The following is a 26,658-nucleotide window of genomic DNA, read 5'->3' as shown; positions in this document are numbered from 1 at the left end:
CCCCCCGCCGGCCCCGCCGCCCCCCGGGCCGTCCCCTCGGCGCTGCTGCCGCTTGTCGCCGGCCCCGGGACGCGGCGGGAGGGGAGGGTGGAGGATCCGCGGTGCTCGCTGCACCGTGCTGCCTGCCCGGCACCGGCCCCAGCCCCGTTCCCTGCCCGGGAGATGCTCTTTCCAGCTCCGGCGCTGCCCGGGGAACGGGAGCTGTTCCCTGAGGAATTCGGCAGGCTCGGGCGCAGCCGGCATTCCGGCCCGCCTCTCTGCCTTCAAAGCATCCCGTGTCCCCGATGTCCAAGTGACATCAGCAGGGGCAGGGGACCAGGCTCTGCAGCAGCTGCATGACCCCAGGCCCGCCTCGGAGCTCCCTGCAGAGAGGGCAGCAATTTCTGCTCTCCATTCCTCCTTCAGCACAGACAGCACATCTATAAATTACAGGCAGTGATTTTAATTATCAGTCTTCTCTGCTGCTAATATTTTGCTGGCCACACTGCAGAAAGATTCACCTGAATGAATTGCAAACTGACAGGCTGCCTGTCACAAAATGCAGTAAAAATAGACACGAGGAAGACAAAGAAGGCCTGGAGAAGTGGAAATGAAAATGTTTTGGCAGCAAAACAAGATTATTAATGGACTGAGGGGGCAGATTGTTTTCGCTGAAATCACAGTCGTTTTTTGTATATAAATACTGGTGCTGTGCATGGTGTTGGGAAGAGTAAGGAGCAAAGACAGGGCACAAGGCATGGGGGGTTGCCATGCAGGTACCCAGTGGTTTCAGGTGCTTCTTGGCCTTCTGAGTCCCTGCCAGCCGAGCCCCCTGGGCTACACCAACCTCAGTCAGCACTTTGGTGAGCCAGATGCCTCCACGTGGTCACAAGCCACGCAGGTCCCACGTCTCAGGATGCACCCCTAAGACAGGAGCCAAGTGCAAGCAGTGCTAAAGGTGTGTGTGTAGCACATTCAGCTGGCCAAATGGGAAATCAGGTCCCAGCTCATCATCACATACCAGAGAAGACCTGGAAGCTGAAGGAATGAGATGGTCCAAGGAGCAGAGGTAGTCCTGGAATCGCTGTAGGTCCTGTCCTCAACTGATCTGATTCTTGCATTTTGTGGGCCAGGAGCTGGTTCAGTCAGTTCTTTGTTCTGCAGCTTTGCTGTGGGTTTTGCTGCAGCATCCCTGGGCCTCCCAGCCTTGTCTTAAGCAAAATGATGAGTGACTGTCTCATGCTTGTTTCCTCCAACCCTCCCTGGGGAAAGGAGCTTGTGCAGCAGTGTGACAGGTTTTATAAGGCCTGTAGTGATTTTTTGCCTTCTTATATGTGTACACGTCACTCCTTTTCATGCAGAAGAATGGAAAGAAAAGTTCATTGTCTTGTGACTGCAGGTAAAGGAGTGCAGGGTATTCATCAGTGTCACCCGGAGCAAGGTTTTCCCCTGGCCAGTGCCCTTTCCGACAGCATTTCACCATGGTTCTCAGTAGGATTAGGCTTTTGTTCCCAACCATCAGATTGTAGAAACCCTGCTCCAGTGGAGGCACGACGCTCTCTGCAGGGAGTACTCAGACCTCTGCAAACCCAACAGCTACATTTTCCTTCAGGAGAGGGAGAGGCAGCAAGCTGCCCCTCTTGCTCAGAGCTGCTGGGCACCGTCACTGCTGAGCCTCACATCCCCTTCAGTGCAGAGCACCCCTTGGCAGGCAACACTTGCACAATATATTCAACAACCCTTCATCATGGTGTGAATTTTCTGAGCAGGCTACAGAGACATGCTGTGACTGTCACTGCGTGTGGAGAGGCGACAGATGGCTCTCACACATTTGCTCCTGGAAGTGCTTCCCCAGTGGCTGGATCCTCCCTTGCTGATCCACCCTCTCGGGGTCTTAATTGCTATTATGAATTAACTTTTGTTGCCTTATATTTATGGCATTTTCTGTACAAAGACACTGGAAGACATCCTGCACTGGGAAAATATACTGTGAGAAGCAAACTTTCACTGAAGGAGCCACAGCCTGAAACCTGGAGCCCGTGACATCTTGTTCTGGAACGCAGAGCCCCAGAGTTTGGTCCTGTACAGCCAATCACAGGCTCTGGACTGAACTTCAAACGTGGTGAGCAAGTGAATTACTGGGTGAGCAATGTCCTGTAGTCTGTCACATGGCCATGGTCCCTGCAAGAAGCACAGATACACCTGGTGAGAGGTGCACTGGTGTCACCCTGGGATCATGGATCCTGCTCATCACACCCTGCAGTGACAGTTTCCTGGATTTTTATGATAATTGTTCACTTTTCACCCATCTTCTCTTTGACATTTGTCTCGGTGTACAATGTCTTATCTCCCAGCCTGGGACAGAAATAAGGGACACACTTTAGTGTCTCACCAAATCTAGTCTTAAATATCTTTTTGGACTTGTCAAATATGGGAAAGAGCTAGACACTGTCCAGGTCAAGTCCTAGAGTATTGCTAACTATGAACACTTGGAGTTAAATCATTCAGCCCAGAGTGGTGTGTCATTTGATGCTTTCTCCTAGAAGATGAAGAGGTAGAAAAGCAGCAGAGATGCAGCAAAAGAATACAAATCAGCAGCAATTAGGAAGGTTAAAAAAAGAAAGAGAAAAAAAAAATCCCAGCCAAATCCCCTTTCATGTGTCCAGCCTGTTTACGTTCTGGGCTAGAATAGTGCTGATCTGACTCACTGCTGGCATTAATGAAGTTTGCACCTCTGGGTGAGCAATTTAATTTATCTCAGCAAGCCAAAGCTCATTATAACAGTCCATAAATGCTATCAGATGAAAGCAGCATCCTTCAGCAATCTCGGGGATTAAAGCAAGGAGGAATTCAACTGCCAAGGCTTCTGCTGGAAAGACTGCAGTCAGAGCATGTGTGCTAGAGGCTGAGGAAGCACAATGCCTCAATTACTGCTGCGGATTTCTCTGTATGGAGACAGTGATCTGGAGCCTCTGAAGCCCTCCTCTGGAGGTGAGCAGCTCCCTTTTCTCCGCCTCTCTCTCTCCAGACATCTCTCCTCAGGGTTCATCAGGCCCAGTAGCAGCTGGAGAGAAATGAGGGGTCTGGGGGACCCCATAGTTTGGCCACAGCTGATCGCTCTCCTCCAGGGAACAGGAGGCTCCTTGGAGGGGCACTGCAGCATGAAGGCATAAAAAGAGACTTAGGGTGGAGGAGGAAATGGCTGATTCTGCCCTCTTGGATGTAGAAACCTCCTTGCCACACACGTCCTGTCCTGGGCTGGATCCAGTTTCTTGAACTGCAGCTCCCAGAGCTGCACTGGCCTTGCCCTCGCCTCACTCTGGGTGGAGGCAGTGCAGCACCCACACATCATTCCCATCACTCCCTTTCTGCCAGGGCTGCCTGCGTGGCTCCAGCTCCAGCACACGGCCCTGGCTGTCAGGGTGATGGAGCCAGCCCAGCTGAGCGTTCCCTGGCACAGGTGCTCAGTGGAAATGGCTTCTTCAGCAGCTGGAGTGATCTCCACTGCCTTCACGTTTGAAATAATTCCTTCAGTTTTGCAATTCTTTTTCATGTGGAGAATGGTAGAGGCAGGGTGGACAAGGGATGAACAGAAACCCTCAAACTTTCCGTTTCTTTTCCATTTAATTTTAAAAAATTAATTCCATATCCCAAACACAAACTGGAGGAAAAGCAGTTTTTAAAGTCTTCCTTTCTTGCAGGCCCAACACAGTGCAGCAGCATCCTCTAGGCTGTGTATGCCTGTGCCTGTGGGCCTGCAGGCTGGTGGGAAGGTCCCTGCTGCCTCTGAGGGATGAGGTTTCTGTGCAGGGCTGCTCCAGCCAGGCTGGGCTCAGGTGAGGGTCTTGCCTCTGCACACCCACCACTGTGCCCTGATGTGTTTCAGTCTCACCTTTTCTTTTCTCTGCACAACTGCTCATGTTCCTGGGGTGAGCCAGGGAAACACTGAGCAGCTGGTGCTGCCAAAGCACAACAGCGCCAGAACCTGCCAGGAGCCAGAGCTCTGGGACAGCAGCAGAGATGGTTGTGGTGCACAGAAACCCAGGTCTTGATCCAAGGCATAGCCACACTGCCCAGTCCTGCCTGCTGTAACCCAGAAAGCCCCAGCACACAGAGGCAAGTCTGTGCTTTTTCAGTGAGGTAAGACATGCTGACCAGATAATGGGGTTCTCATGGACGCACAGCATGTGGATATACTAAGCCTGTAATTTTGGTACAATAATTGTCAGTAAATTATTGATGCTGTGGCATAAGGTTGAAGCTAAGGAGCCTGATTCTCATTTCACACGATTTCTCCAAAGACTGCAGTGGAGAAAGTGCCCCTTCCAGAGGAGGACACAGTGGGATGCTGTTCTGTGCACACCTGGAAACTGGCCTCATGCTAGCCATGGCATTTGCTCATGCTGCACATCTGCAGCCTCTGCTGCTGGGGGTGTACAGGGAAAAGGTTGGAGAATTCCCACAGCCCATGCATTGTGAGAAGGATGCTCTGTGCTGGGAGGATTTCTTCAGTCTGCTGCCAGTGCAAGGAGTGAGCAGCCGTCCACTGAGCTTCAGTTAGCACTTGACAACTGCCTCAATTTGTCTCTGTGATCAAAACAGCAGCGCAGGGAACTGCAGCTGTGAGTGGCAGGTATGTCTGAGGGGTTGTGTCAGATCTCTTCCACCTGCTGCTCTACCTGTCAAATCTAAATGTAATTTACTGTGATACAGGCACAGTGTCACCCAGGAGGCACAGCATTCCTGGTACGTGTGATGCAGGTGGGACATCTTGTCTGCGTCCTCCTCACTGTGCATCCTTACACGCTGCAGACATGGATGAAGAAAACGCAGAACAGAGGCAGCAAAAACCTTTCTCTTTAGTTCCCAGCAAATCCAGGTAGATGGATTGAGGTCAACACTTGCTCTAGAGCCAGGATACCAAGCTGTAGAGCCCTGAAAGCGTGTGTGGGTCCTGGCACCCCATGGGGGCTGACTGTATCCCCACAGCTGCTTCCCAGAGCCCTTACCCTGGCCTGTAGCTGGGGGACAGGGAGCAGGGGGGCTCGAGGAGCACAGGCAGCACCAGCAGAACAGAAGAGGGGGATGGGGGCACCAGATCAGGGCCAGAGCTTGAATGGGAACCTCAGGTGTGAGCACCTCACCTGTGGTGTGGAGCCACCCCATGTTGGCAGCCAGCCCCTGGCCACCAGAGGGGTCTCAGGACGCCCTGCCCTGCAAGGTAAGGCTTTTGTGGGCCTGAGCCTCTGGGGTTCTGTCCTGAGAGAGCCCTGGGAGCTGGCACAGGCAGCTGCCTGCTGTCAAGAAAACTGCTGCCAGTTTTTTTTTTATCTTCTGCCTGGTCATTGTTAAAATGCCCTTGAGAGCAGAGGAGGGGGACTGCTTAGCCTTTGTAGAAATAAAAGGACAAGGAACAAAGGGCCAGGCAGGGGAGCTGGCACTGCTCCTACTGTGGCACATCCTCCTCAACCCCTTTCAGGGGATCAGGGGGGACTGCAGGAGACTGGAAAAAACAGGACAGCAGCTTGCAGGGAGGTGCAGAGCTGCTGGAAAGCTGAGTGTCTGGCAGAGAGAGAATGAGAACAGTTACCTCCGTGGCCTGAGCCTACCTCTGGCTGTAAATCACAAGTCAGCACCATTCAGAAAGGCCCTTGGCCATGTGCTTATGGGCAGCAAAAGCTCACATTTGGAGAGCTTGCTGGAAAATGGGCTAGAGCAGTGAGCACCAACCCCACTGGGAAAAATAGTTTTCTCTAGCTAATGCTTCCTTGCTGTTCTGCACCAGTGTCCTGTCCCCAGTGGGCAGCTGCTGTGATGTGCTGGGGATCCCAGGTCTGCAAGCTCAGAGTGTGCCAGCTGCAAATGCCCAGCCCATGCCCGCACACCAGCACCTCCCTGGATGCTCCCCAAAATACCTTCACTCCCACCAATTCCAGAGCAGCAGAAAGCCAGGACTGACCTTAACCCTGCTGCTTCAATACAGTGAGAAAACCACCCCAGTGAGAAAACTACCCCAGCAGTGATGCCTGGAAAAGGCATGAGCAGGACACAAAGTGAAGTGGGTAAGGATTTACAGGGAAAATGTTAGTGAGTGAGCTGATAAGAAAAAACTGACTCAGAAACATGAAAGAAAGTAAGGCAGAAAGATCATCCTGCCCAAGCAGAGAGACCTGCCACTGTGCGGAAATGTCCCTGTCCTGTCCAGTCTGCTCCAGAGCTTCACAAAGCTGGAGCAGTCTCACAGAAGAGGAATCTGACTTTCCAAACCTACTGCCTTCACTGAGGATCACCTCCTGAACTCTGGGGTTGACAGAGGCTCCCTTTGGACCAGCATGTTTCATCCACCACAAGAGGCTGACACCTGTGAATATAAATCACTGAAAGAAGGAAGTCTAGGAAAGCTCCTAGGAAGAGCCACAGAAGATAGAGGATTGTTTTGTCTGCGTCTTTCTAATCTGGGGTGTGGGAAATGCCCACACATGAGGAAGGCACATCTGTATTTCTCGGAGCTGACCAACAGCAAGCAAAGGGTAAAGCTAGACTGTGCTCCTGTCGTGCAAGTGGACTTGAGTCTCCTCCGTGTTGCCACTGCAGCCACCCCAACACCCATAAATCTGCCACACAGCAGAGCCACGACGTGCAGCCTGCCCCAGCTCTGCCCTCCTGCCTCCTTTCCTGTCTTTGTGCTCCTCTTCCTGAGCAGTCCCAGAGCTGTCAGTCTCAGCCGCAGTCATGCAGAGCTCTTGCAGCCCAGCTCAGCAGGCCATGCTGGGGCTCCTGCAGCCAGCAAAGCCCTTGGAGATGCCAGGGTTTGCTGATCCATGGGCCAGGCAGAGCTGTCACGGCGCTGGGAGCGCCCTGCCCTGCACAGGCACTGTGCTGGGTTTTGCTTGGCTTGGGAATGACACAGAAATTTCCCAGCACACTGATTATCCTCCAGGTGGTTTGTGTTTTATTTTTGACCACGGATTTTTTTCTGGTTCGAGGGCTCTTTGTTTTGCTAGCATGAGCAGGCACCCTGCAGAGGCTGCGGGTACTTAGGGATGGGTTCACCAAGACCAGAGAGCTGAGGTGTGGATTGTACCGTGATCTGCACACACAAAATGGCACCGAATCGGCATTGCCGATGGTGAGTGTGCTATGTGGGAACGAACAGGGATTCGAGCACTGAGCTCACGGAGGAGGCTGATGTCTGCTGGCAGAAAGAAAGGCTGGATTCAGCGATCTGTCAGCACACGCTGCCTAATTTATTTTTCTTTAGTTGCAAGACTAGAACTCTGCTCCTCCCTCCGACCTGTGTGTAGCCCGTGCTTCCTCCCTGTCGCCCGCAGCCATCGCAGGGCGGCGGGCAGAGCCATGGCCACTGAACTCCCCGCAAGTGTCAGGATTTCCGCACTGTAAATTGTAGAAGCAACTCAGGGAAATGATGCTCCAGCAAAATTGCCATTTCAACCATGTCCCCAGGAAGGACGCAAGCAGCGCGTTCGTTCGAAAGAAATCATTTAGCTGAAAAAAAAAAATAAAATAAAAAAGGCAAGGAATACAAAAGACAAAAAAGGCGGCGTGGAGGAGAAGATGGTCCGGGACCGCAGGGGCCGGGTCCGGCTGGGGGAGCGGGCCCGGGGCCGGGGCGGGGGCTGCCCGGGAGCGCCGCCACGCCCGCCGCCGCCGCCGCCGCCTCTCCGCGCTGCCCCGCCCGAGCCGCTCCGCCCCCGGCCGCGCCCAGGCTCTGCCGCCGCCGCTCCCGCAGCCGCTCTCGCCGCTCCGCACCGCCATGTCCGCCGAGCCGGCCCCGGCCTCCGCCGCCCCCGAGCCGGCCCCCGGCCCCGAGCCGCCGACGGGCGGCAAGGAAGCGGCCGAGCACCGGGCGCTGGTGCTGACGGGGTACGGCGGCTACGACAAGTTGAAGGTGCAGGCGCGGCGCGCCGCTGACCCGCGGCCCGGGGAGGTCTCGGTGAGCGTCCGCGCCTGCGGCCTCAATTTCGCCGACGTGATGGCGCGGCAGGGCCTGTACGACCGGCTGCCGCCGCCGCCCATCTGCCCCGGCATGGAGTGCGCCGGCACCGTCCGCGCCCTCGGCGACGGCGTCCGCGACCGACAGGTGAGGGCTGCCCGCAGCGATGGCCCCGAACGGCCCCGCCCCTGCCCGGTCCGGTGCCCGCCGCTCCCCCGGGGCGCTGGTGGCCGTCCCGGGGCCGGGACTCCCCGTCGCGGGGCGGCCCGGTCGGACAAAGGCCATGGACAAAGGGGCAGGGCGGGCAGGAATCCCCGGTCCAGCCCTGCTGCTCCGGGACCACGGGAGCGCTGCGGCCCGGCGGGCCGGGCTGAGGGGTCGGAGCCGCGGGAGGAGCTGGAGATGGCCGTGTGCCTTAGATTCAGGATGCTTTCCTAAGTTTGGCCGTGCATTTTCCAAGATTGATGCTACTAAACGTTTCCCAAAGGCTCCTGCCTCTTGGCAGGGTGATTCTTACAAGGAGCAGCAGTGATATTTTTTGGTATTTAGACTTCTGCTCCCAGCTTGAGCAAGGAGGGCAGGACATGGTCCTCATCCCTCTTGCCCTGTTGGGGATCCAGCATGGATCCAGTGGTTGGTTTGGGCAACCACAGTTTGGGTTTGGGTACCACTACAAAGCCAGAGCCTGGAGTGCCTGTGGTCTCTCTGAGGTTCCTGCTGTGTGCCCAGGTGTGTGGTGAGAGGTGCTGTGCTGCAGGCTCCGGGTGAGGAAGGAGCAGGCTGTGATCTCCTGCCTGAGTCCAGGAGTGCTGCAATCCCTGCAGACCTTTGCACAGAGAACAATGTGCATTCACTAGCTCTGACATAGCAAGGGCATGATGGCTTCTGCTAGCCTTGGGGGCTTCTTTCAAACCACTTTGTCCTCTGATTTTAGGTTGGCGATAAGGTAATGATCCTGGCTAGGTCTGGGCTCTGGCAAGAAGTTGTGAATGTGCCAGCCAGTCACACTTTCCCAATGCCTGAGGGGATGAGCTTCGAGGAAGCTGCTGCTCTTCTTGTTAACTACATCACTGCCTACATGGTTCTGTTTGACTTTGGAAACCTGAGACCCAACCAGAGTGTCCTCATCCACATGGCTGCAGGTAAATAGTTCTTGCCAGACCATGCTGAGACTCTTGGTTTCACCATGTAGTTTCTGAATAAGTGACACGGGTGAGGAAATGATCTGAATGGGGCTTGACTGACAAAATGTCACCTAGCAGAGATGCAGGCTTCATGCTGACACCGTTTCCCAGCAGCTGGGGTCAGTCTCTCCCAGTGTGTCCCAGGCATCAACCTCACCAGGCAGAGCCTCTATTCCCCAGGCTGCTGTGTGATTGGTCCAGGCAGGGTTAATTTACCTATTCAGAGATTCTTCTGACTGCTGGGGCTGTTTGCTTCTAAATCTTTCTCATTGCTGATTTTCAGGTGGTGTGGGAACTGCTGCCATCCAGCTGTGCAAGACTGTAGAAAACGTCACCATTTTTGGCACAGCATCTGCCTCCAAGCACAATTTTCTCAAGGAGAGTGGAGTTGCTCACCCCATTGACTACAGAACGATGGATTACGCAGAGGAGATCCGGAAAATCTCTCCCAAAGGTATAATGTGGTGGAGGACTTCTGCAACTGTCTTGCATTTCTTTCAATTGCAAAGAAACTTACATTTACTTCCAATTCCTTCTCTAGGTGTTGACATTGTCCTGGACCCTCTGGGAGGATCTGATACGTCCAAAGCTTTTAACTTGCTGAAGCCGATGGGCAAACTCATCACTTACGGTGAGTGTGAGCCAGCTGCCCAAACCCAGGGACTGTGTGATGGTGGAATGGGATCCACACAGGAATGCTCCATGTCTGGGTCAGCATGGCTGTCAGGAACCATCACAATTCCTCACTGCACTGTGTGTTGTAGTTCTGTTTGTTTCATTAAGGTCTTCAGGATCCTTTGGCTTGGTGAGACATGAGGGGAGTGAGATTTGTGTCTTGTTCCCAGAGCTGTGTTCAGAGCCTCCAAGGCTCTTCCCTGCCATGGTGAAATCTCTCTTGGAGTAAAAGCTGGTGCCTGCAGGGGAAGCTGGAATGTCCTCAGGGAGGAATACTGGCATAGCTGCTTTGTCTAGGCTGAGTTAATGCACAGCCTTGCTTTTCTTTTAGAGGATGTGTGGGAGATGAGGTTTGAGGCTACTGAATACTTATCTCTCCATTCCCCAGCCCTGGAACACTGTGATTTTGTCCCATAGACAAAGCCCTCACACAACCCCCAGTGGGATTCCAGACACTTGCACCAGTGTGCTGCTTTGGTTGTCCCAGCCACTGCAGTGTGTGATTCCCCTGAAGAAGCAGGGCTGTAGGAGAAGGGGAAAGCTGTCCTGCCAGCCTGGCTGGATGTCACTTGTAACCCTTTCCTACCTCTGCCAGCACTCCAGTCTAGCTGCACTGCTGTTGCCTTAGGAGGGCCAAAGAGAGTAGTTGTTCTGCATTTTTGCCATAGGAGTGTTGATAATCCAAGTTCTGCATATCTTGAGGCTGAGTCAGGTACCTGTTTCCATTGCAGGTCGACTAGGCAGGTTCTGCTGTGGTTCAGTTCTCAGCTCTGCCCTCACTCTGTTGAGTGGCTGTTACCCCTGTGCATGGTCTGAGCTGTTCCACGGGATGCCCATTGCCTCTGGTGTTGTGTTCCAGCTTATCTGTGGCTTGCTTTCTTTTCAGGTGCAGCAAACCTGGTCACTGGGCAGAAGAGGAACCTCATGGCTATGGCTAAAACCTGGTGGAACCAGTTCAGCATCACAGCCTTGCAGCTCCTAAGCCAGAACAAGGCTGTGTGTGGCTACCACCTTGGCTATATGGATGAAGAAGATGAGCTTGTTGGAAGCGTTGTAGCCAAGCTGGTTGACCTGTACAGTCAAGGCAAAATCAAGCCTAAAATCGATTCTGTATGGCCCTTTGATCAGGTGAGTCTGGGCTCACATACAGGCTGGCAGTGGTACAGAGTGAGCACCTTCTTCATGGGGCCTGAACTGTTAAAAATGTCTAATAACCATCTGTTCTCAGACATTCAGTGCCTTATTCCTTTTAAAATATTAAGGCTGAGCAAAGTGGCTGGGTTCTTCTGCTCCAATGCACAGGGCTGGGCAATGCCAGACAGTGTCCCTGTGGAGCAGGGCAGGTGCTCAGCTGTGCTCCATGGGCAGCAGCAGCCAGGAGGGGGCTGGGTTCTACATCACACTACAGTATGCCCTGAGTAGTCTGTGCCCTGTAATTAAGCAGACAGATGGGAAGGTTGTTGCTGCCCTTCCAAGAGTGCAAAAGAGCCCAGGCAGTGAAGCAGAATGAGGATATTAGAAGGGAGCAGCAGGTTTTTCACTAGCTCTGCTCTGCTCGGGGTTATTGCATTGATGTGTCCAGGCAGAGTCAGGCTCCTCCCTTGGGAGTCCTGTGCTGGGGCGGGGTTTGCTGCAGGGGAGCAGAGAACTTTGTGATTATCAGTCAGCGTTGATACCTGAGAATTAGTCTGATGCAAAGGCTTCAGGAAAGCTTTGATTCCAGGCCTGGCCCTGTGTCCTGGTTTTGGGCAAATTTGGGGGAAAACCTCCAGAAGGAGCCCCCAGACAGCAAACCCCACGACTCCTCCCCCCCCACCCCACCGGGTTCGGGAAGAATTTCCTCGGAGAAGAGTGGGAGAAAAAACCTGTTTATTTAACAAGCAAGACACTCCCCAGCACAGGGAAAAAAGACAGCACCAGCTGACAAAAAAAACTCTTTCACCGTTCTGAAGGGATGACAAACTCAGTCTCTCTGGCGAGTGGTCGCTCAGTTATCAGTCTCTGGCGCTGGGGATGACTGCTGCAGGTGACAAAGTGTAGCCTCCCGGTGTTTCTTGGGGTTCCCAGGTCCCCGTCCGTTCAGATGGTATCCAGGAGAGGGAGGGGACGGGGTGGAAGAGAAAACAGTCCAGGGAAAAAGTTGGACTGCCTAGCTGAACTAACTAATAAGCAGAAAGCAAGGGCAAAGCGAAGGAAAGAAAAAGGCAGAAGCGAGCAAGCAGGCAAGCAAGCAGGCAAGCAAGCAAGCAAGCAAGCCGAGCTAAAACCTCTCCTAAACATAGACCATGGGGGAGGTGAGCCGGCTGATAACAAGACAAAACAAAGCTTCACTCTCAGACTCAGTCCTGGAAGCACAGGACATAATACCAAACATAATCAGGACACACGATTGGAGATAGAAACACCATAACATCACCCTAGGACACCCTGGTGCTTAAAAATAATGATAATAATTATACAATTGCGTGCATATATTGTTTTGTGTAGCTGTGGAGACTTTGTCTTCCTGGCAGGTGGATGGATTCCTCCTTTTGGAGAGGAAGCTGTGGTGACACACACTGCACTTCCACATTTGTGTGAGCAGAGCATCCTTGTGTATGTTAAGGTTGGGCTGTGTGAATTCTTCAGGATAGTTTCCTATGGGCCTTCTGGGGTCGTTGCCCAGGTCTGTCCAAAGCACACCTGTGCAGAGGCACCTGAATGCTTGGGACTTGTTTGAACTGCCAGGAAAGCTGCCTCCCAGTTATGCCTCAGACTGGTCTGGGGATGCTGAGGGGCCCAGGAAGGGCATGGATGCACTCTGCAGTGGGTGAGGATCTTACCAGACTCCTTTTGCTTCCAGGTGGCAGAGGCTATGAGGCAGATGCAAGAAAAGAAGAATGTTGGAAAAGTCATCCTGGTTCCTGAAGCACCCAAGGAAGAATCTAAAAAAGCAGAGAACTAAGGAGAAGAGATGTTGCAGATTATGAATTCATGATTTAACTCCCTGATCTCTTTGGGACCTGGAAATGGACAGATCAGTATCTTCCATCTTTCACCAGTACAAGAACATCATGGTTATCATTCAGATGAGGTTTGCATGCTCTTGTTGTGACTGACCCTTTGCCAGATATGCCTCCTGCTCTCTCTTTTGGAGCCTGTTTATTTCATACTGTTTTCTAACTACTTGTTTCTCCGCTGAATTTCCAGACTAATCTTATTTTTCTCTGGCAGTGAGGCTCAACCTTCCAAGCAGTTGGTGACTAACAACTGCACAGCCTGTCACTGTAAAGTCATGCTGCAGAGTACTGTAGCAGCTGCCAAATATCTCTGCAGAAACTGAGCCCTGCTGAAGTGTTTGCACTGTCAGCTTTGACAAGCCTGTTCAGCAGAGGATTGGCCAAAAGTAGGATGTTTCCTCCACAGCCAAAGGAAAACCACAGCTGGCCTAGTTTAATTCGAGCAGGGGTTTTTCTTCTGTTCACACTAACCCAGCTCTATTCCCTCTGCTTTTTGTAGACCACTAACACAGCCAGATAGTAACAGCTCATGTTGTTTTTGCCTTGACCCTCCTGGCAATTTGGAGTCTATGGCATATCATATTTCATTTGCAGTAACTTCTCTGTGCAGTCAGTAAATATGCTGACAGGTTGGGCTGGGCTATATCTGACTGCAGAAGAAAAGTTTGATTTACTTAACCTGATCACGTCCATTTTCTATTTCCAAATTGTATAGAGAGGTCTGAGCAGTGTCTGATTCTTAGAGACCATAAGGACTCAACTGTGTCTCAAATGACTGGAACAATTGCTGTTGGCTCTGTGCTTTATTATGTTGGGCTCCAAGCTGGTATTGTTAGGGCTTCACCCTTGTCTTTGTATTTCCAAGGGCTGCAATATTGAATTGGACTTGATTGAGATGGAAACAAAATAGTTCCTGTTAATGCTTTTTGCAGTGCCCTGTGCACTGAGGAGGTGTTGCAGTTTTTGGGAAATAACTTTCAAAAGCCAGTCCTGTGGGCTGGCTGCCCAGTAGCCTGGGCTGGCTCTCCCTGTGGCACACTGGTTAGTAAAGCTGTTACCAGCTAGATGATGAACAGCCCAGCTGTGTGTCAAGCCTCTTGACCTGCACATTCTGAGCAGTTTTCTGTTGTGTCCTAACTCATTTGCTGCAGCAGGGCTTGACTCTTCTTCCCCTGAATCTGTGTCTTGGGGCTCCAGCACTGAGGGTTTAGGAGCTGCCTGGGATGCTCCTCTATATACCAGAGCTATGTTTCTCTTCTACTTTTTTTCCTTGTGTGCATTTGGAAACAGAGCTATGTAGAGACCCAAGCCCAGCTCTGTGAGCACCGTGAGTCCTGGGTGATGCTGTCCTTCCCACTGGACCGTGTTTGCAGCCCTGGGCAACTCTGGTGCTGTTGGTGCTTACTTGTCATGGATTGAGGTGTGGTGGGATTTTGGGCTTCATTTTGGATTTGAAATGGTAAACCCAAGGGCACCAAGAAGAGCTGCCCATCATGGAAGAAGTCCTGCTCCAGAAGCAAAACCTTGAGACTAGAATCCTGCTTAACTAGCCCACAGGGAGGGCCCAGGGCCCAAGGAGGGCAGGTACCCACTGGGCACAGGGCCAGGCACGCAGCCCCACCACCACCCAAGAGAGCCCACACCACACGGGCTGGGGTTCCTCTCTGGCTTCTCCCTCAGCCTGCTCCAGTGGGACTCCTGTCTGTCAGTGCAGCTCGTGGTTTAGGTGCTTGGGCTCAGTCAGAGTTCTTTAGAAATGCATAGGCACAGCTTCCAGGGGTCTCGCCCTGGCTAACTTTAAATATTGTGACAACCCTGTTCTCTATAACCTCTAAGGAGTGCTGGAGTCCTCTCACAGATCCTTGTCAGTTCATCTCTTGAACTTCATAAACACAGGCTGATGGAACTCTCAAGCACAACTTTTTACCTTTCTGAATCCAAAATCTTGCTGCTTCTTTCAACCTGCCCTGTCATGCTACTTTAGATTGAATCCAACAGTGTCTAATGCTGCTTTACCAAATGTGAGAACAGAAGGACTGTCTAAATTGCTGACACAGAAAGTCTGCACCCGTTCCTCTGAGAAACTGGACTTCACCTTGATGAAAGGCACACAACCCTGCACATCTTCTGGCTCTGCACGATTGTAAAAGGGAAAGCTGTTATGGTGTGTTTCATAGTAACATCCTCTCCCTGCTTTATTCTGAGATTTGTGCTCAGTGCCTTACGTGGATGGCCTCGGGTCAGGCAGTGTGGCAGGGTTCTCACAGAACCCTCTGCCCTGCTGCCTCCTCTGTGCCACAGGAAACAGCATCTCGGTGCCTTCTGCTACATGACTAAGAAGTCACTGGGGCCTTTTCCATTCTGGCCTTTTAAAGTATTGCCAAAACCCTTTTTTGACTCTTATTAGCTCTGTTTGTGAATGCTGGTGATGTCGTTGAACTTTCTGTGAATTAGCTGTTCTCTCCCCAGGTATTCCAGCCTTTCTGGGGCTGACCTGGTTGTTCTGTCCCCCCAAGTCCATAAGATCTGTTGTAAAGCCCTTGTCTTTCCTAGGGCAGCTGTTTGGCTCCAGAGTGAGCCTTGAGTGAGACTTTAGCAGCTGCTCCTTGGCAGCCTTGGCTCTTTGGAAACAATCCTAGCTCCTGGCTCTCTTTGGGCTCACGTGTCTTCTACCTAGAAATTCCTGAAGCCTTTATCAAGGCAGGAATGCAAAGCAGTTACTGCCTGTTCGAGTTCAGCAGTGGCTATTTTGTGTCTCTTGTTAGCAACAGTGTTTTCTACAGGAAGACCAAGATTAAATGTAACCTTGCAATCCTCCGCCCCTGCTCAATGCTGTGGTCCTAGGTAGGTATGGTTGGTTGTGTTTTGGTTTCTTACTTTTCTTTTTTATGGGCCAGTAAGTATAGAACCTATGTAAAACAACTTCAAGTGTCTTAATCAAGTTAACCAGCCAGTTTGTACACTAAGGACCAAAGCAAAAAAACCAAAACGAAACCCTAGGATTAAAAATCATCCCATTCAATGTTGCTTCTTTAGGGCAAAGTTGTGCTACTGAGGAACTGGGAGATTTCTGTACTTATCATGTATGCCATTCCAGAAGTGCAATTTAATGTTTATTTTACTGATTGTCTGACTCAAAGGTTGTGCCATTCCAGAAGTGCAATTTAATGTTTATTTTACTGATTGTCTGACTCAAAGGTTGTGCCACGAGGAGTCCAAGTGAAAGTGTAAGGAGCTGATGAGTGGAGGAGGCACCCAGGGCCCTGCCTGCTGCAGGGGGCTCGGTGCCAATGCCTCTCCTAAAGTCATTGCTTTAGTGACCTCCCAGCCTGGTGCTGCTGGTCTTGGACAAAGTGCAACTCCTTTGCTATCACCAGACAGCAGTTGCCACGTTTTTGATTCTCTTTGATTCTCTGAAGCTCACTTGTGTTGCAAGCTGACTGCAGGTGGGGAAGGGAGCAGAGGTGGCCTCTGCTTGCACAGAGGAGTGTGGGCTCTGCCAAGTGCTCTGGGAAGGAGTTCAGCTCTTATGTTTTGTTTCAGACACCTGCATTAAACTAGAATTGTTTGGCCAGGGAGAAGTAAGAAGCACTGTGTGTGTCAGGCTTCAGCTAGTGCAGGATCCTGGCTGCTATCATAGGTGTTAAACCACTCTGGTTGCCTGAAGTCTCTGGTGTGCTGAGCCCTCGTGATGGCAAAGTGTTATTGGCAAGTAGTACATGAGCATGATGTGAAACGTGTTAGACTCTGAGTGAGCCTCTTACAGCATATGGTCTGGTCTGTACTGTCTGAATTGTGTTGATTTGCAGATTTGTGATATGAGTGATGCTCATCCTACAGACACATAGCAAATCTTTTGTTTAAAAAATATATTTCGCTTTGTATGTGTAACCAAGTTGGACAGAAGACAACTGTGCCACTGCTGTTTACATGACTACAATGTGTACTGCTCCTCTGTCAAATGTTACCATATGCCTTATGTGTTTCAAATGTTAATTAAAAGCATAACAAAACCTTCCACTGTACGCTGCTCGGGTTTCTGTTGTAGTGAACCCTCTGCCCACAGCTCAGGGCAGGTTCAGCTGACAAAGTGTAACGCTCCCAGCATGAGGAGATGCCTCTGCTCTCAGGGACAACTGTTGATTGTTGGCTTGGGTGCTGTTCCTGACATTCTTCCTGGAGGGTAGCCATGGTGATTTTTGTTTGTGAAGCCTTTAGCAGGGCTCTGCACTTTGTATCTGCGTGTCTCAATAGCCAGGTGGGACTGAAGTGGATGCCTGGGCTGAGGGTAAGACAAGGCATGAACAGCCACTACCAAACATGAGAATAAATGCTGTTTATTTGCCAGCATAGAGACTGTCCCTGGGAGGCAGCTGCTGTGGGTGCTGAAAGCTGTTATGTTCTCAAGAGAGCACCAGGTCACCTGCTGGCCTCAGAGCAGGTGCTGGGGAGGGGCTGGAGCATGGGGCTGTCTGTGACAAGAGCTGACACTAAAGACAGTTCATCTCTGGCAGCAGCTGAGCTGGACCTGCCTGTAGTGGCAGGAGGCGGGAGAGACTTCTAGAAGCTGGGCTTGACTAGGTGCAGACTCCTGCCCGGGTTTGTGTCTGCTACTGAAAGCCACATGGGGCTCAGCCTGCAATCAGCTGAGATCAGCTCTGTGAGTGGCTGGCAGGACATGAATCCAAAAGAGCTGGGGTTTTTGTGAAGCACTGAGGCCTGCATGGGCAGGGATGGAGGTGCTGCTATTTGCTAATGTGCAGATTTCTGGCTCCACCTGGGGAACACAGGAGCTCCTTTGACAAACATCTGCTTCTTCCTGAGTTGTCTCTGTTAAGCTGCAGTTTTCTCAGCAGGAAAAGAAGGCAAAGGGAAGCCACAGGCTGTGGCTGTGGGAGAATCACACAAGGCCCAGTTTATTCAGAACTGTGCTGACCTCACGGAAGTACTGGGAATCCGGGTAGCCATTCCTGCAGGGCAGAGAGGGAAGCACTGTAAATCCAGCTGATGTCCCAAAACCACAGCCCTTTATTTCTGCCCCAACCTTTCAGCAGGAATGGAAGAGAGTGAAGAGAGTGGAAGTCCTGCTCATGGGATGTCCTGCTGCCTGCAGGCACAGCTCATACCCTGTCATGGCTGTAAGTGAACAGGGCCCAGAATTCTTGTCCATGAGGAACTTACAGATTTCCACACCAGTTAAGGCTGTGGGATGGGCAAGGGCTTTTGCTCTAGCTGAAGGGTGCCGGGGATGGTCTGCCATGCCATAGCTGCCCTGAAAGCTGAAGCAAAGGGAGGCACCAACTCTGCCACTGTGGGAGGGGGGAAAGAGCCATCCCCGCCAGGATTTGTTGAGCTGGAGGCCATGGTTCTCCTCCTCCAATTGCTGAAAACCCCACAACCATACCCAGAACTTAGGATGAGCTGGGCCATACCTGGCTCGGCCTCCATCCCAGGAGGTTTTGTGGGGAATAAGGCCCCATGTTACTCTTTCCTCTCCATTGCAGGACTTGATCTGGAATGTCAGCCCACAATCAAATGCTTTCTTCAGCAGCTTTGCTGTCTTCAGCCCTTCCTTGTTATCAGGCAGGAAGGCACAAAAAGTCCCCCCTTTGTAAGGCTGTCCTGGGCGAGGGTCTCCAACCTTAGAACAGGAATAAGACATTTTAAACAATGGCTGGAGTGCTGTGTCTCTGAGGGGATTTCTAAGGTTTGTCTAGATTGAGAACTACACTGATGACCGTGATCCCCATGGGCTGACAATCACTGTCAACTACAAACAGAGGTCACACATGCTCTTGAGAAGCAGCAAGCTGCTCAAAAACCTGGTGGGGAGCTTCTTGCCTTTCATAGGTTAATACCTCTGCTTCTCTGCTGCTTTGCATGTGGGGCAGGGAGCTGTGGCTGTTCTTTTCCCCCCCCAGACCATCCCGACAGACCCCCCCGTGTGGGCTGCAGTGGGATGGGGAAGCTCTACGGTGATACCTACCCCCTGCACGCCATCAGGGATGCTGTAAGTAAGGTGAAGTGTTGGGTCCCGATAGTATCCAGGCAGGCTCTGAGACAGGGAGGAGATCTTCAGTGTCCCTGAGATCTTGCAGCTTGGGACAGCTGAGGAGGATCTGCAACAAGCTGGCTGCACACTGTCTGCTGCAAAACATGTTCTGCACAAGGAGTGACCACAGGGGCCCTGGCAGGTCACACCTGAGCCCTGGCAAGCATCACACTGGCCCAGAGGGATCGTGCCACTTTCCTGTCCAAGGCTGGGGTCTCTTCTCTGCTGGGATGGGACGTTAGGCTCCTCCTGCTCATTGCTCCTGCCCCCTGGGAGCTGGGCCCTGCCCTGATCTGTGGGCTCTGCTCCAGGTGCCTGTTGGGCCACAGCTGGTGGTGGCTCAGCAGCCATGGCCCTGGGTAGCCAGGCGGGCAGAGAGTGAGGAGCTCTGTCAGCTTCATTGTGGCCTCCTCTGCTCTTGTCTCTTGCAAACTGGAATCTGTCTGGCAAGACTTGTTTTAGCCGGGTGGTGTCAGGCTCCCCCAGAGACAGTTTTGTCTTCCGCTGTTCCTGGGACTCCCTCAAGCCAGGAGGACTTGGCTTTTCCCCTAGAGCAAGGCTCGTAAAGCTGCTTCCTCCTCTCCCAGACCCAGAATCAGTACAGCCCCTGGTCTCCTCTTGCCCCCAAGCCTGATGGAGCCTCCAAGGACTGGGGGACCTCTTTTCCTCAGCCTCTGTCACACAGGAAGCCCTGAGCACATCTGCAGAGTCTACTTTACTGCTGCTGTTCAGGTGCTGTAGGGAATTCAGGCTGCCAGGAAGGGCTGGGTCCTGGCTTCTGCTTGGCTGGATGACACTTGATTTCCCTGTACTCTCTGCTCCAGGAGACATGGATGAAGACTTCATGGCACAGAGCCTCCTGGATGAAAACATGTGGAAGGCCTCAGTCACTCCTGGCAACATCTCCTTGGGGAAGGCAAGAGAGAGCTTGTACTTGTCTTTGCTGAGTCCAACCTGGAAGGATTTTCCTCGCAAGAGGCTGCACAGTTCACTTAGGGCACTGTCATCTGGACCACTAACAGCGAGCTCTGAGTAACTCACATTCTGACACACCAAGTCAGGGCACTTCTGCACGAGATCTTCCACCTTCCATTTAGCCTGGAGCAGCCTTCTCCTGTCTGCTGCCTGCAGCGTCAGCACTGTGCAGTCTCCAGTGTGCCGCTCTGAGATGTGCACCCCTCCAGCCCTGCACAGCTCATCAATAGTGCCATGGCAGACATCTTTCAGGTAAAACCACTGCAGAGAGTCCAGGCTTATCTCCTCACTTGCCCTGCTGCTGCATCCTCCAGAGCTGTTGCTTTCCTTTGACCTTGGTAGGGAGAAGCTGTTGGATCGTCGCAGCATAGGTGTGGCTGCAGAGGGTTTGGAGCCTAAAGCAGAAGAGGTCCATGTCACATCACAGATGCTGGAGATGCCAGTGTGGAGGTGGTGCCCAATGGGACCTGAGCCTTTAGAGTCCTCAGGATGCTGAAAAGTGCTGTTTTCTTTGCCTGCAAAGGGCAACAGCACCTTTTGTCCTGTGAGTCTGGCACCTCCTTCCACATGGTCCCTCTCTGTGGAGTTGTTCTGCTGAGGCTCTGCTGCTGACCCCAGAACTTTATTTGTCATAGGAGTGGGAGGCCGATACTGTGGGGTCAGTGGCCTTTGGTCACTCAGACCAGGAGCATCTATCTCTGATGAACATTTCCCAGAAAGCTGCACCTGTCCCACCAGTGGAGAGTCCTGATTCAGCAAGAGGCCCTGGCCAGCCTGAGACCTGTCAGCTTTCAGGCTGCTGAAGTTGGCAGCTAGCTTAAACTCACCTTTCAGCTCCGGCCTGCTTGGGCTAGGTCTTGTGGCTGAAGTATTCACAGGCACTTTGGCCAGGTGTTGTGCAGCCTCTGTGGTGCCAGAGGGCTGGGAGCTGCTCAGCATGTCAACCGTGTGTGCAGCGCCTCTCCTGGTGATGAAATCCTGAAGGAACTGCTTGGCCTGGGACACATCAACAAGGTTTCCAACAAGATAAAGCTGCTTCACATCCTCATGGCAGAGCAACTGGGGATACAGCTTCTGCAGCTCACACATCAGAGCCCTGAGTTGCTGGCTGTCCATTCCCAGCCCTTCCTTAGCGATCTTCTCCTTGCGCAGGCTCACCTCCAGCTGCTGGTAGAGCTGCTGCAGGGCCAGGTGGGCCTGTTGCAAGGCATCCATGTTCCCAGACACACCTTCAGATGGCTGGAGGTACAATACAGCAATGCCATCACCACTGACATCCACCACATCCACGTGATGTTGGTGCAGCACACCTTGGTACTCAGCAGCACAGAACCTCTGCATGTACATGTAAATGTCTGAATCCATTGCTAGGGAAAAATCCTCCAGCTTCCCCAAAAGTTCCACAGCTTCCCCACCCACTGGGCTCTGAGGTGATGGGACTTTAGCTGCTGTTTCATGCACCTGCTCCCAGTTTGGCAGCTTTGCTGCCTCTTGTGCTGACTCAGTGGAGTCAGGCACTTGCTGGTGATCGTGCTTTCCCATCTCTTTGGCCCCACAGCTGGAAGCTGGCAGGAGGATCTCACCAATGGCTTGGCTCCTGAGGTTCAGGCTGCCCAGCAGGTCTCTGCTGAAGGTCTGCAGCTCAGTGAATGGTCCCCGGACTATGCAGTGCATATTCTTTGAGTCGAAGCTGAACTGTGCCTTGCTGTAGTCTTTGTGCAAGTCTCTCAGGAGGGTTTTGCCCGTGGGCAGCTTGCCATAGTCTATTGTCATGCACACATTTATGAAGATCTGCAAGGAGATAGCAAGGGAGTGAGAGAGCAAGGACCAACACCAACCCCCTTCAAAGGCACAGGAGAAGGCAAGCGCACCCGGCCCCTGCATTACTGTGACAGAAGAGATGACACACTCTTCCACCTCTCTCCCTCAGCATCCTACTTTCAAGAGGAGAACCCTGACATAGACAGGACCAAAAGACCCAGATTAAGAAACTCCTTCACCCTGTGCACCTTTTGATCTGTCCAAAGCTGTCTGCAAACAAGGAATCAGAGGGGAAAATTGTACAGAGACAGGGCCACATTTCTACACACTGGGAGCTCTTCAAAAAGCCTAAACCCAAGAAATCCACTATTGTTTCTGCATCTGAAATGCAGTTGCTCTCTTGCCCTTGCAGAGCTTCAGCTCTTCAAGCAATTTTGGCACCACAGGCTTGCAAAAACGTCTGCAAGGCCAGGCTAATTCCCATGCCCTTGTTTTTGGGGTTCAGACATGAAAACATGAGACATGGCTACAGCCACGGTCTCTTGAGACTGGAGGAAGAGGCAAGAACTCTGCAGTGCTCCCTAGAGACCAGCATGTCTGTATTCTAAGCTTTCCTGAGAAGGAAAGAGGAACAATACACTGTACATCCAGCTGATGACAAGGCAGAAGCATTAATAGGATCCCCTGTGTGGTACCAGATGGACTGGGGAAAAGTGCCTGTTCTCTCCAGCCTGACTACCCTTCATTTGACAGGCACAAACGCCAGATGACTGAGCACACAGCCTGTCTGCCTGTCCCTGTGCTATTAGCACAGAAAAAAAAATCTTCATTTGAATATGAATGAAAATGGATTTAAGTGTAATTAAGATGAAAGGAGAGAGTGAGGCTCCCTTCTCGAGCTGTCTGCCAGGCATGGAGTCTATGTGGGAGCAGCTGGGGCTCATGGCCCCTCAGTACCTCATCAGGGCTCAGCTCTGAAGCGTGCAGCGTCACCTCCAGTGGGTACTGTGTCCTTCCGATGGCCAGAACGTGGTTTTTCACCTTCAGGATCCTCTGGGCCACTGGAAGGAAAAGCCACCCGGACTTGTGTTAGCCCAGCCAAGGGACAGCAGGGGGGCCGTGGGGCTGGGGACAGCAGGACAGTGAACGGTAGGACAGAGAGTGATGGGAGAGGGGACAGGAGGACAGGGGCAGTAGGACAGAGAATGGCGGGACAGGGGAGGGTGGGCGAGGCAATGTCAGGGCTGGGGACGGTGGGACAGGGGACGGCAATAGTGGGGCTGGGGATGGTGAGGCAGGGAATGGCGGGGCAGGCCGGGCCCCCGAGGGCTTTACCTTCTGGTGCCTCGAAGGTGATGAGGGCGCAGGGCGGGGACCCGGGCAGCACCTGCACGTCGGCAATGTCGCCGCCGCCGTTGCGGGAGCGCAGGAAGTGAATGGTCAGCTTGTCGGCCGCTCTGTCGGGAGGCAGCTCGGCGGGGAAGCCCTGCACCCGCACCGTGCGGCCCGCCATGCCCGCGGGAGGGCTGCCCGGGCCCCGCCACACCGGCACGGCCTCTCCCCGGAGCCCCGGCGGCGGCTGCCGCGCCTCGCCACACCGGGCCCTCGCCACACCGGGCCCACCGCGGGTCTGCAGCCCCGGCTCCGTTCCGGCCTCCGCCCCAGCGGGGAAATGAAAGCGAAAGCGGGGCCGCCCCGCCCTGAGCCCCGCGGGAGGCGCGGCCCGGCCCCTCAGAGCGCGGCCGGGGCAGGGCCCGGCCTCCCCCCGGCTCCCGCAGACAGCGCCCGGCCCGGCCCGACCCCGACCCCGACCAAACACGGCCCCAACACGGCAGACACGATGGGTGGCTCCCAACAGACTCTTTAATTTTCCCCGTGCCCGGGGCCAACGGACACACAGAGCTCTTCAGCCTCGGGCTGACAGGGCTGGCCAGGACTAGCCCGTGTCCTCCACGAACACGGCCACCCCTGTCCGCCCCGCTGGGACATAGGCGAGGGCATCCACCTCCCCGCCGCCGCGGCTGGCCTTCTGGAAGTGGATCTCCAGGGCGTCCCTCATGGCCTCCTCACTCAGCACCTCGGGGATGCCCAAGAGCAGGACAGTCCTGGGGCAGCGGGAGGGCTGGAGCTGGGCAGAACAGCGGTTGAGGGGCAGAGCAGTGCAGGGAGAGGGGCTTCAGGAGCCCCCCAGCCTGTGCCGCCTCAACCCAGGCTGGTAGGTGCTGCTTGCACAGGGTTCGTGCCCTTACCTGCAGGTTAGAGATGTCTCCACTCATGCACGGTGATATTTTGACTTGGTATTTCCCTTTCCCAATGGGCACCTGGATATGTCCTTTTTCAATCAGCGGCTCTGCCACTGCAAATGGAGAGGAAAGCCCTGAGCTGCCCAGGCAAGCTCCAGGGGAGGAGGTTCTGTCCCCGGCATGGGCACTGCCACGGCTGACACTGCCCAGCTCATTGCTCAGCTCACCCACACTAGCAAAGTTTTGGGGGAGGCAGGACAGTCTGAGGCTCACTCTATCTTCCCTGTTCCTTAAACACAGCTTCATCTGCTCTCAGGAGATTTCCCCCCAGAGCAGGCTGGGCTGCCCTACCCTTGCCAGCCACCCCAGCTCAGCATACCCCCTCAGTGTACCTCCATCCTGTGAAAAGGTGAGCACCACCTGGTCAGAGTCCTCCAGGAACTCCCTGCTCTCCACCTCGCTGCCCCCATTCTTTTTCTTGCTGAAGAAGAGCTCCAGCTTGTCCAGCAGTGCCTCCTTGGAGATGTCCAGGCTGGGCAAGGCAGACAAAAGGATCCTCCTCCTGCTCTGAGTCAGCCTGATCTGTGGGTGGCATGGGCCAGTGAGTGCCAGGGCATGACTGGCCCCAGAGCTCAGGGGAGCAGTGCCCTGGTCCAGGCAGGCTCAAATGCGGGAAGCAGCATGCCCAGGGCAGCTCCATGGCATGGGGAGCAGGAGACCCATGGGCCCTACCTGCAGGGCAGATGGCAGCAGGATCTCCACTGGCACTGCCTGCACTCGCACTCTGCACTGGTCGAGCTCGTCCAAGTCCCCACAGCTCAGCTCCACCACGTGCTCCCTCATCTCTATGATCCTCTGGGCCACTGCGAGCAGGGAGAGTCCCCAGCACAGGGGAGTGACTTCCCACTCCCAGTGCTTTCCAGGACAGGACATGGCACAGTGAAGGTGTCGGGGAGGAGGCACAGCCCCACACAAGGCAGGGAGAGGGGCAGCACTAACTCTGGCACAGGGAGGGGACACAGGGTAGGCCCCAAAATGATCGAGGGCACCTGGGCAGAGCAGTGCTCTTCTCACACTTACCCTTTGCCTCCTCAAAGGTGATGAGAGCTGAGCCCCCCGGCACAGGGTAGTGGATTAGTGGGCTGAGCATCAGCTTGTTCATGTCCTCCTTGTTTACTATGAGTCCCTTAAAGATCACTTTCTTTTCTGGCAAGGACGACAGCATCTAGGTTCAAGAACAGACAGCACCTGGAAGAGACTGGACCCTGCACAGGGCATGTGTCCCTGCCAATCAACAGACTAGAAATAAACTCATGGCTCAAACAAACAACTGAAGCATCTCAGTACAATCTCTCCTAGTGTCTGGCTGTGCCTGGAATCCCAAAGCCATGACCAGAGCTCCTGGCCCTGGTAGAGGAGCCACCTGCTAGCAGGAGCTGTTCCAGTCATCACACAGTGCCCAGCTGCAGTCATCTGCAGCCTCTCCAGACAGGCTTGTGCCCTTGCCAGCAGACACAAGTGTCCACACACACTCTGTTACCATCATAGGATTATTCCAGAGGACTCTCTCCTTCAATTCGTCCAGGTTTTTTTCCAGATCCTGCTTTTCCAGCCTCAGTCTGTTGTTCTCCTCCTTTATTGCAAAAATCTGTAAGGAAGGAAGGGGTGGGAAGTAGGGAACACCAGGACACGAGAGGATGCAATACACTTCAGTTCTGAGCACAGCATTGTTCTTGGGCACACAGCTCCAGCCCATTCTCCTGCTCTTGACTGACTGCAGCTCTTCCCTGGCTCCTCTTCTTTGAGGACAGTCCTCTCCTCACTGTGGCACTGCATAGGCCTTATATTTCCTATGAAACCTCCACCGGATCCCAAGCAAGTGATCTCAAAGTAGTGACCTGTGTGATGCAGCCCCTGCAACCCCTTGCCACCCTTCTAAGCCTGAGACACATCCACTGAGCACCGACCTGGTGGGCTCTTTCTTCATCTCCACTTAAAGACGGTTGTTGCTCAAAAATTTTATGAAATTCTTCTTCTTTTTTCAGCTTTTGTGTTCTTTGCTCTGCAGCTTCCTTGGCCATTTGTAGCTTTGCACGGTCTTGCTCCAGAATACGGTAAAGCTCCTGCGAGAAGCACTATCAGACAGCAAGACCCTGACGGCATTGTGTCAGCCCCACCAGCCACCCAGCCCTGGCACAGGCTGTGCCTTTGGGAATGAGCCTGGACCCTTTAACAGGCTCTCCTCCCCATGGGATTACTCCTCTCTGACACCCGAGCTCCTGCGATGGCCGACCGGGCAGACCCTGATAGTTGGGATCCGACCGACCAACCCCCCTCGGGCGGAGCCGGACCCACCTTGCACCACTCGATCTCGTCCCGGAGCCGCTCGAGGTTCTCTGAGCCATCATCCTGCGGGCCCTCGTTGGAGGGCAGCCGGAAAAAGGAGTCCTAAAGACAGGAGAGGTCTCAGCCGTGCTGCGCCGGCTCCCACCCGGCTGTCCCCCCGTGGCTCAGCTCTTCCTCACCTCCTCCGAATCCATCCCCGCGGCAGCACGGACTGGAGCCCAGGTCCCGAGAACCGCCAGGACCGCTCTCCCTACTCGGTCCCAGCTACCGGGGACCCCGCATCCGCTCTCGCCTTTCGCTTTCGTTTTCGCGGCCTCGCCCCGCCCCGGCCCCTCCGAGCGCAGCCCCGAGGGCGGTGGAAGGCCGGGCCCGCCCAGCGCCGCCCGATACCTCATCACCCCCATCATCCCCCCGTGCCCACCCCGCCTCACTCATCTTCTCTGGGCACGCACCTGCCCTGCCAGGAACGGACCAGTTAATATAGAAACAA

General features: G+C 53.7%; 3 protein-coding genes across 6 annotated transcripts; 1 reads left to right on the top strand and 2 right to left on the bottom strand.

The window, feature by feature from the left end:
* Positions 1 to 7,726: 7,726 nt before the first annotated feature.
* Positions 7,727 to 16,809, top strand: VAT1 (vesicle amine transport 1). Its single transcript, XM_014885430.2, has 6 exons — positions 7,727 to 8,080; positions 8,868 to 9,075; positions 9,401 to 9,571; positions 9,659 to 9,748; positions 10,679 to 10,920; positions 12,635 to 16,809. Exons 1-6 carry the CDS (start codon positions 7,754 to 7,756, stop codon positions 12,734 to 12,736), a joined length of 1,140 nt encoding a protein of 379 aa, XP_014740916.2. The 5' UTR covers positions 7,727 to 7,753; the 3' UTR covers positions 12,737 to 16,809.
* Positions 15,639 to 23,297, bottom strand: LOC106858653 (uncharacterized). 3 transcript variants are annotated; one of them, XM_088179738.1, is made up of 6 exons: positions 22,915 to 23,297; positions 22,537 to 22,640; positions 20,646 to 21,609; positions 18,778 to 20,213; positions 18,224 to 18,432; positions 15,639 to 17,761 (listed from the first exon to the last, which is right to left on the bottom strand). In XM_088179738.1, exons 1-6 carry the CDS (start codon positions 23,090 to 23,092, stop codon positions 17,692 to 17,694), a joined length of 2,961 nt encoding a protein of 986 aa, XP_088035864.1. In that variant the 5' UTR covers positions 23,093 to 23,297; the 3' UTR covers positions 15,639 to 17,691. The 3 variants fall into 3 exon arrangements, with proteins under 3 accessions (XP_088035864.1, XP_088035863.1, XP_014740913.2); XM_088179737.1 differs by having other exon boundaries at positions 18,778 to 21,609; XM_014885427.2 differs by lacking the exons at positions 22,537 to 22,640; positions 22,915 to 23,297 and having other exon boundaries at positions 18,778 to 21,057; positions 21,402 to 21,535.
* Positions 23,298 to 23,424: 127 nt separating this feature from the next.
* IFI35 (interferon induced protein 35) lies at positions 23,425 to 26,501 on the bottom strand. 2 transcript variants are annotated; one of them, XM_014885424.2, is made up of 9 exons: positions 26,348 to 26,500; positions 26,178 to 26,270; positions 25,790 to 25,945; positions 25,363 to 25,470; positions 24,903 to 25,047; positions 24,555 to 24,685; positions 24,215 to 24,404; positions 23,829 to 23,935; positions 23,425 to 23,707 (listed from the first exon to the last, which is right to left on the bottom strand). In XM_014885424.2, the coding sequence occupies exons 1-9, from the start codon at positions 26,360 to 26,362 to the stop codon at positions 23,516 to 23,518; spliced, it is 1,137 nt and encodes a 378-aa protein (XP_014740910.1). In that variant the 5' UTR covers positions 26,363 to 26,500; the 3' UTR covers positions 23,425 to 23,515. The 2 variants fall into 2 exon arrangements, with proteins under 2 accessions (XP_014740910.1, XP_088035872.1); XM_088179746.1 differs by lacking the exon at positions 25,790 to 25,945 and having other exon boundaries at positions 26,348 to 26,501.
* Positions 26,502 to 26,658: the final 157 nt, after the last annotated feature.

Source organism: Sturnus vulgaris, chromosome 27, assembly GCF_052056855.1.
Source record: "Sturnus vulgaris isolate bStuVul1 chromosome 27, bStuVul1.hap1, whole genome shotgun sequence".
NCBI lineage: Eukaryota > Metazoa > Chordata > Aves > Passeriformes > Sturnidae > Sturnus > Sturnus vulgaris.
This window is presented reverse-complemented; position numbering and strand designations above follow the sequence as displayed.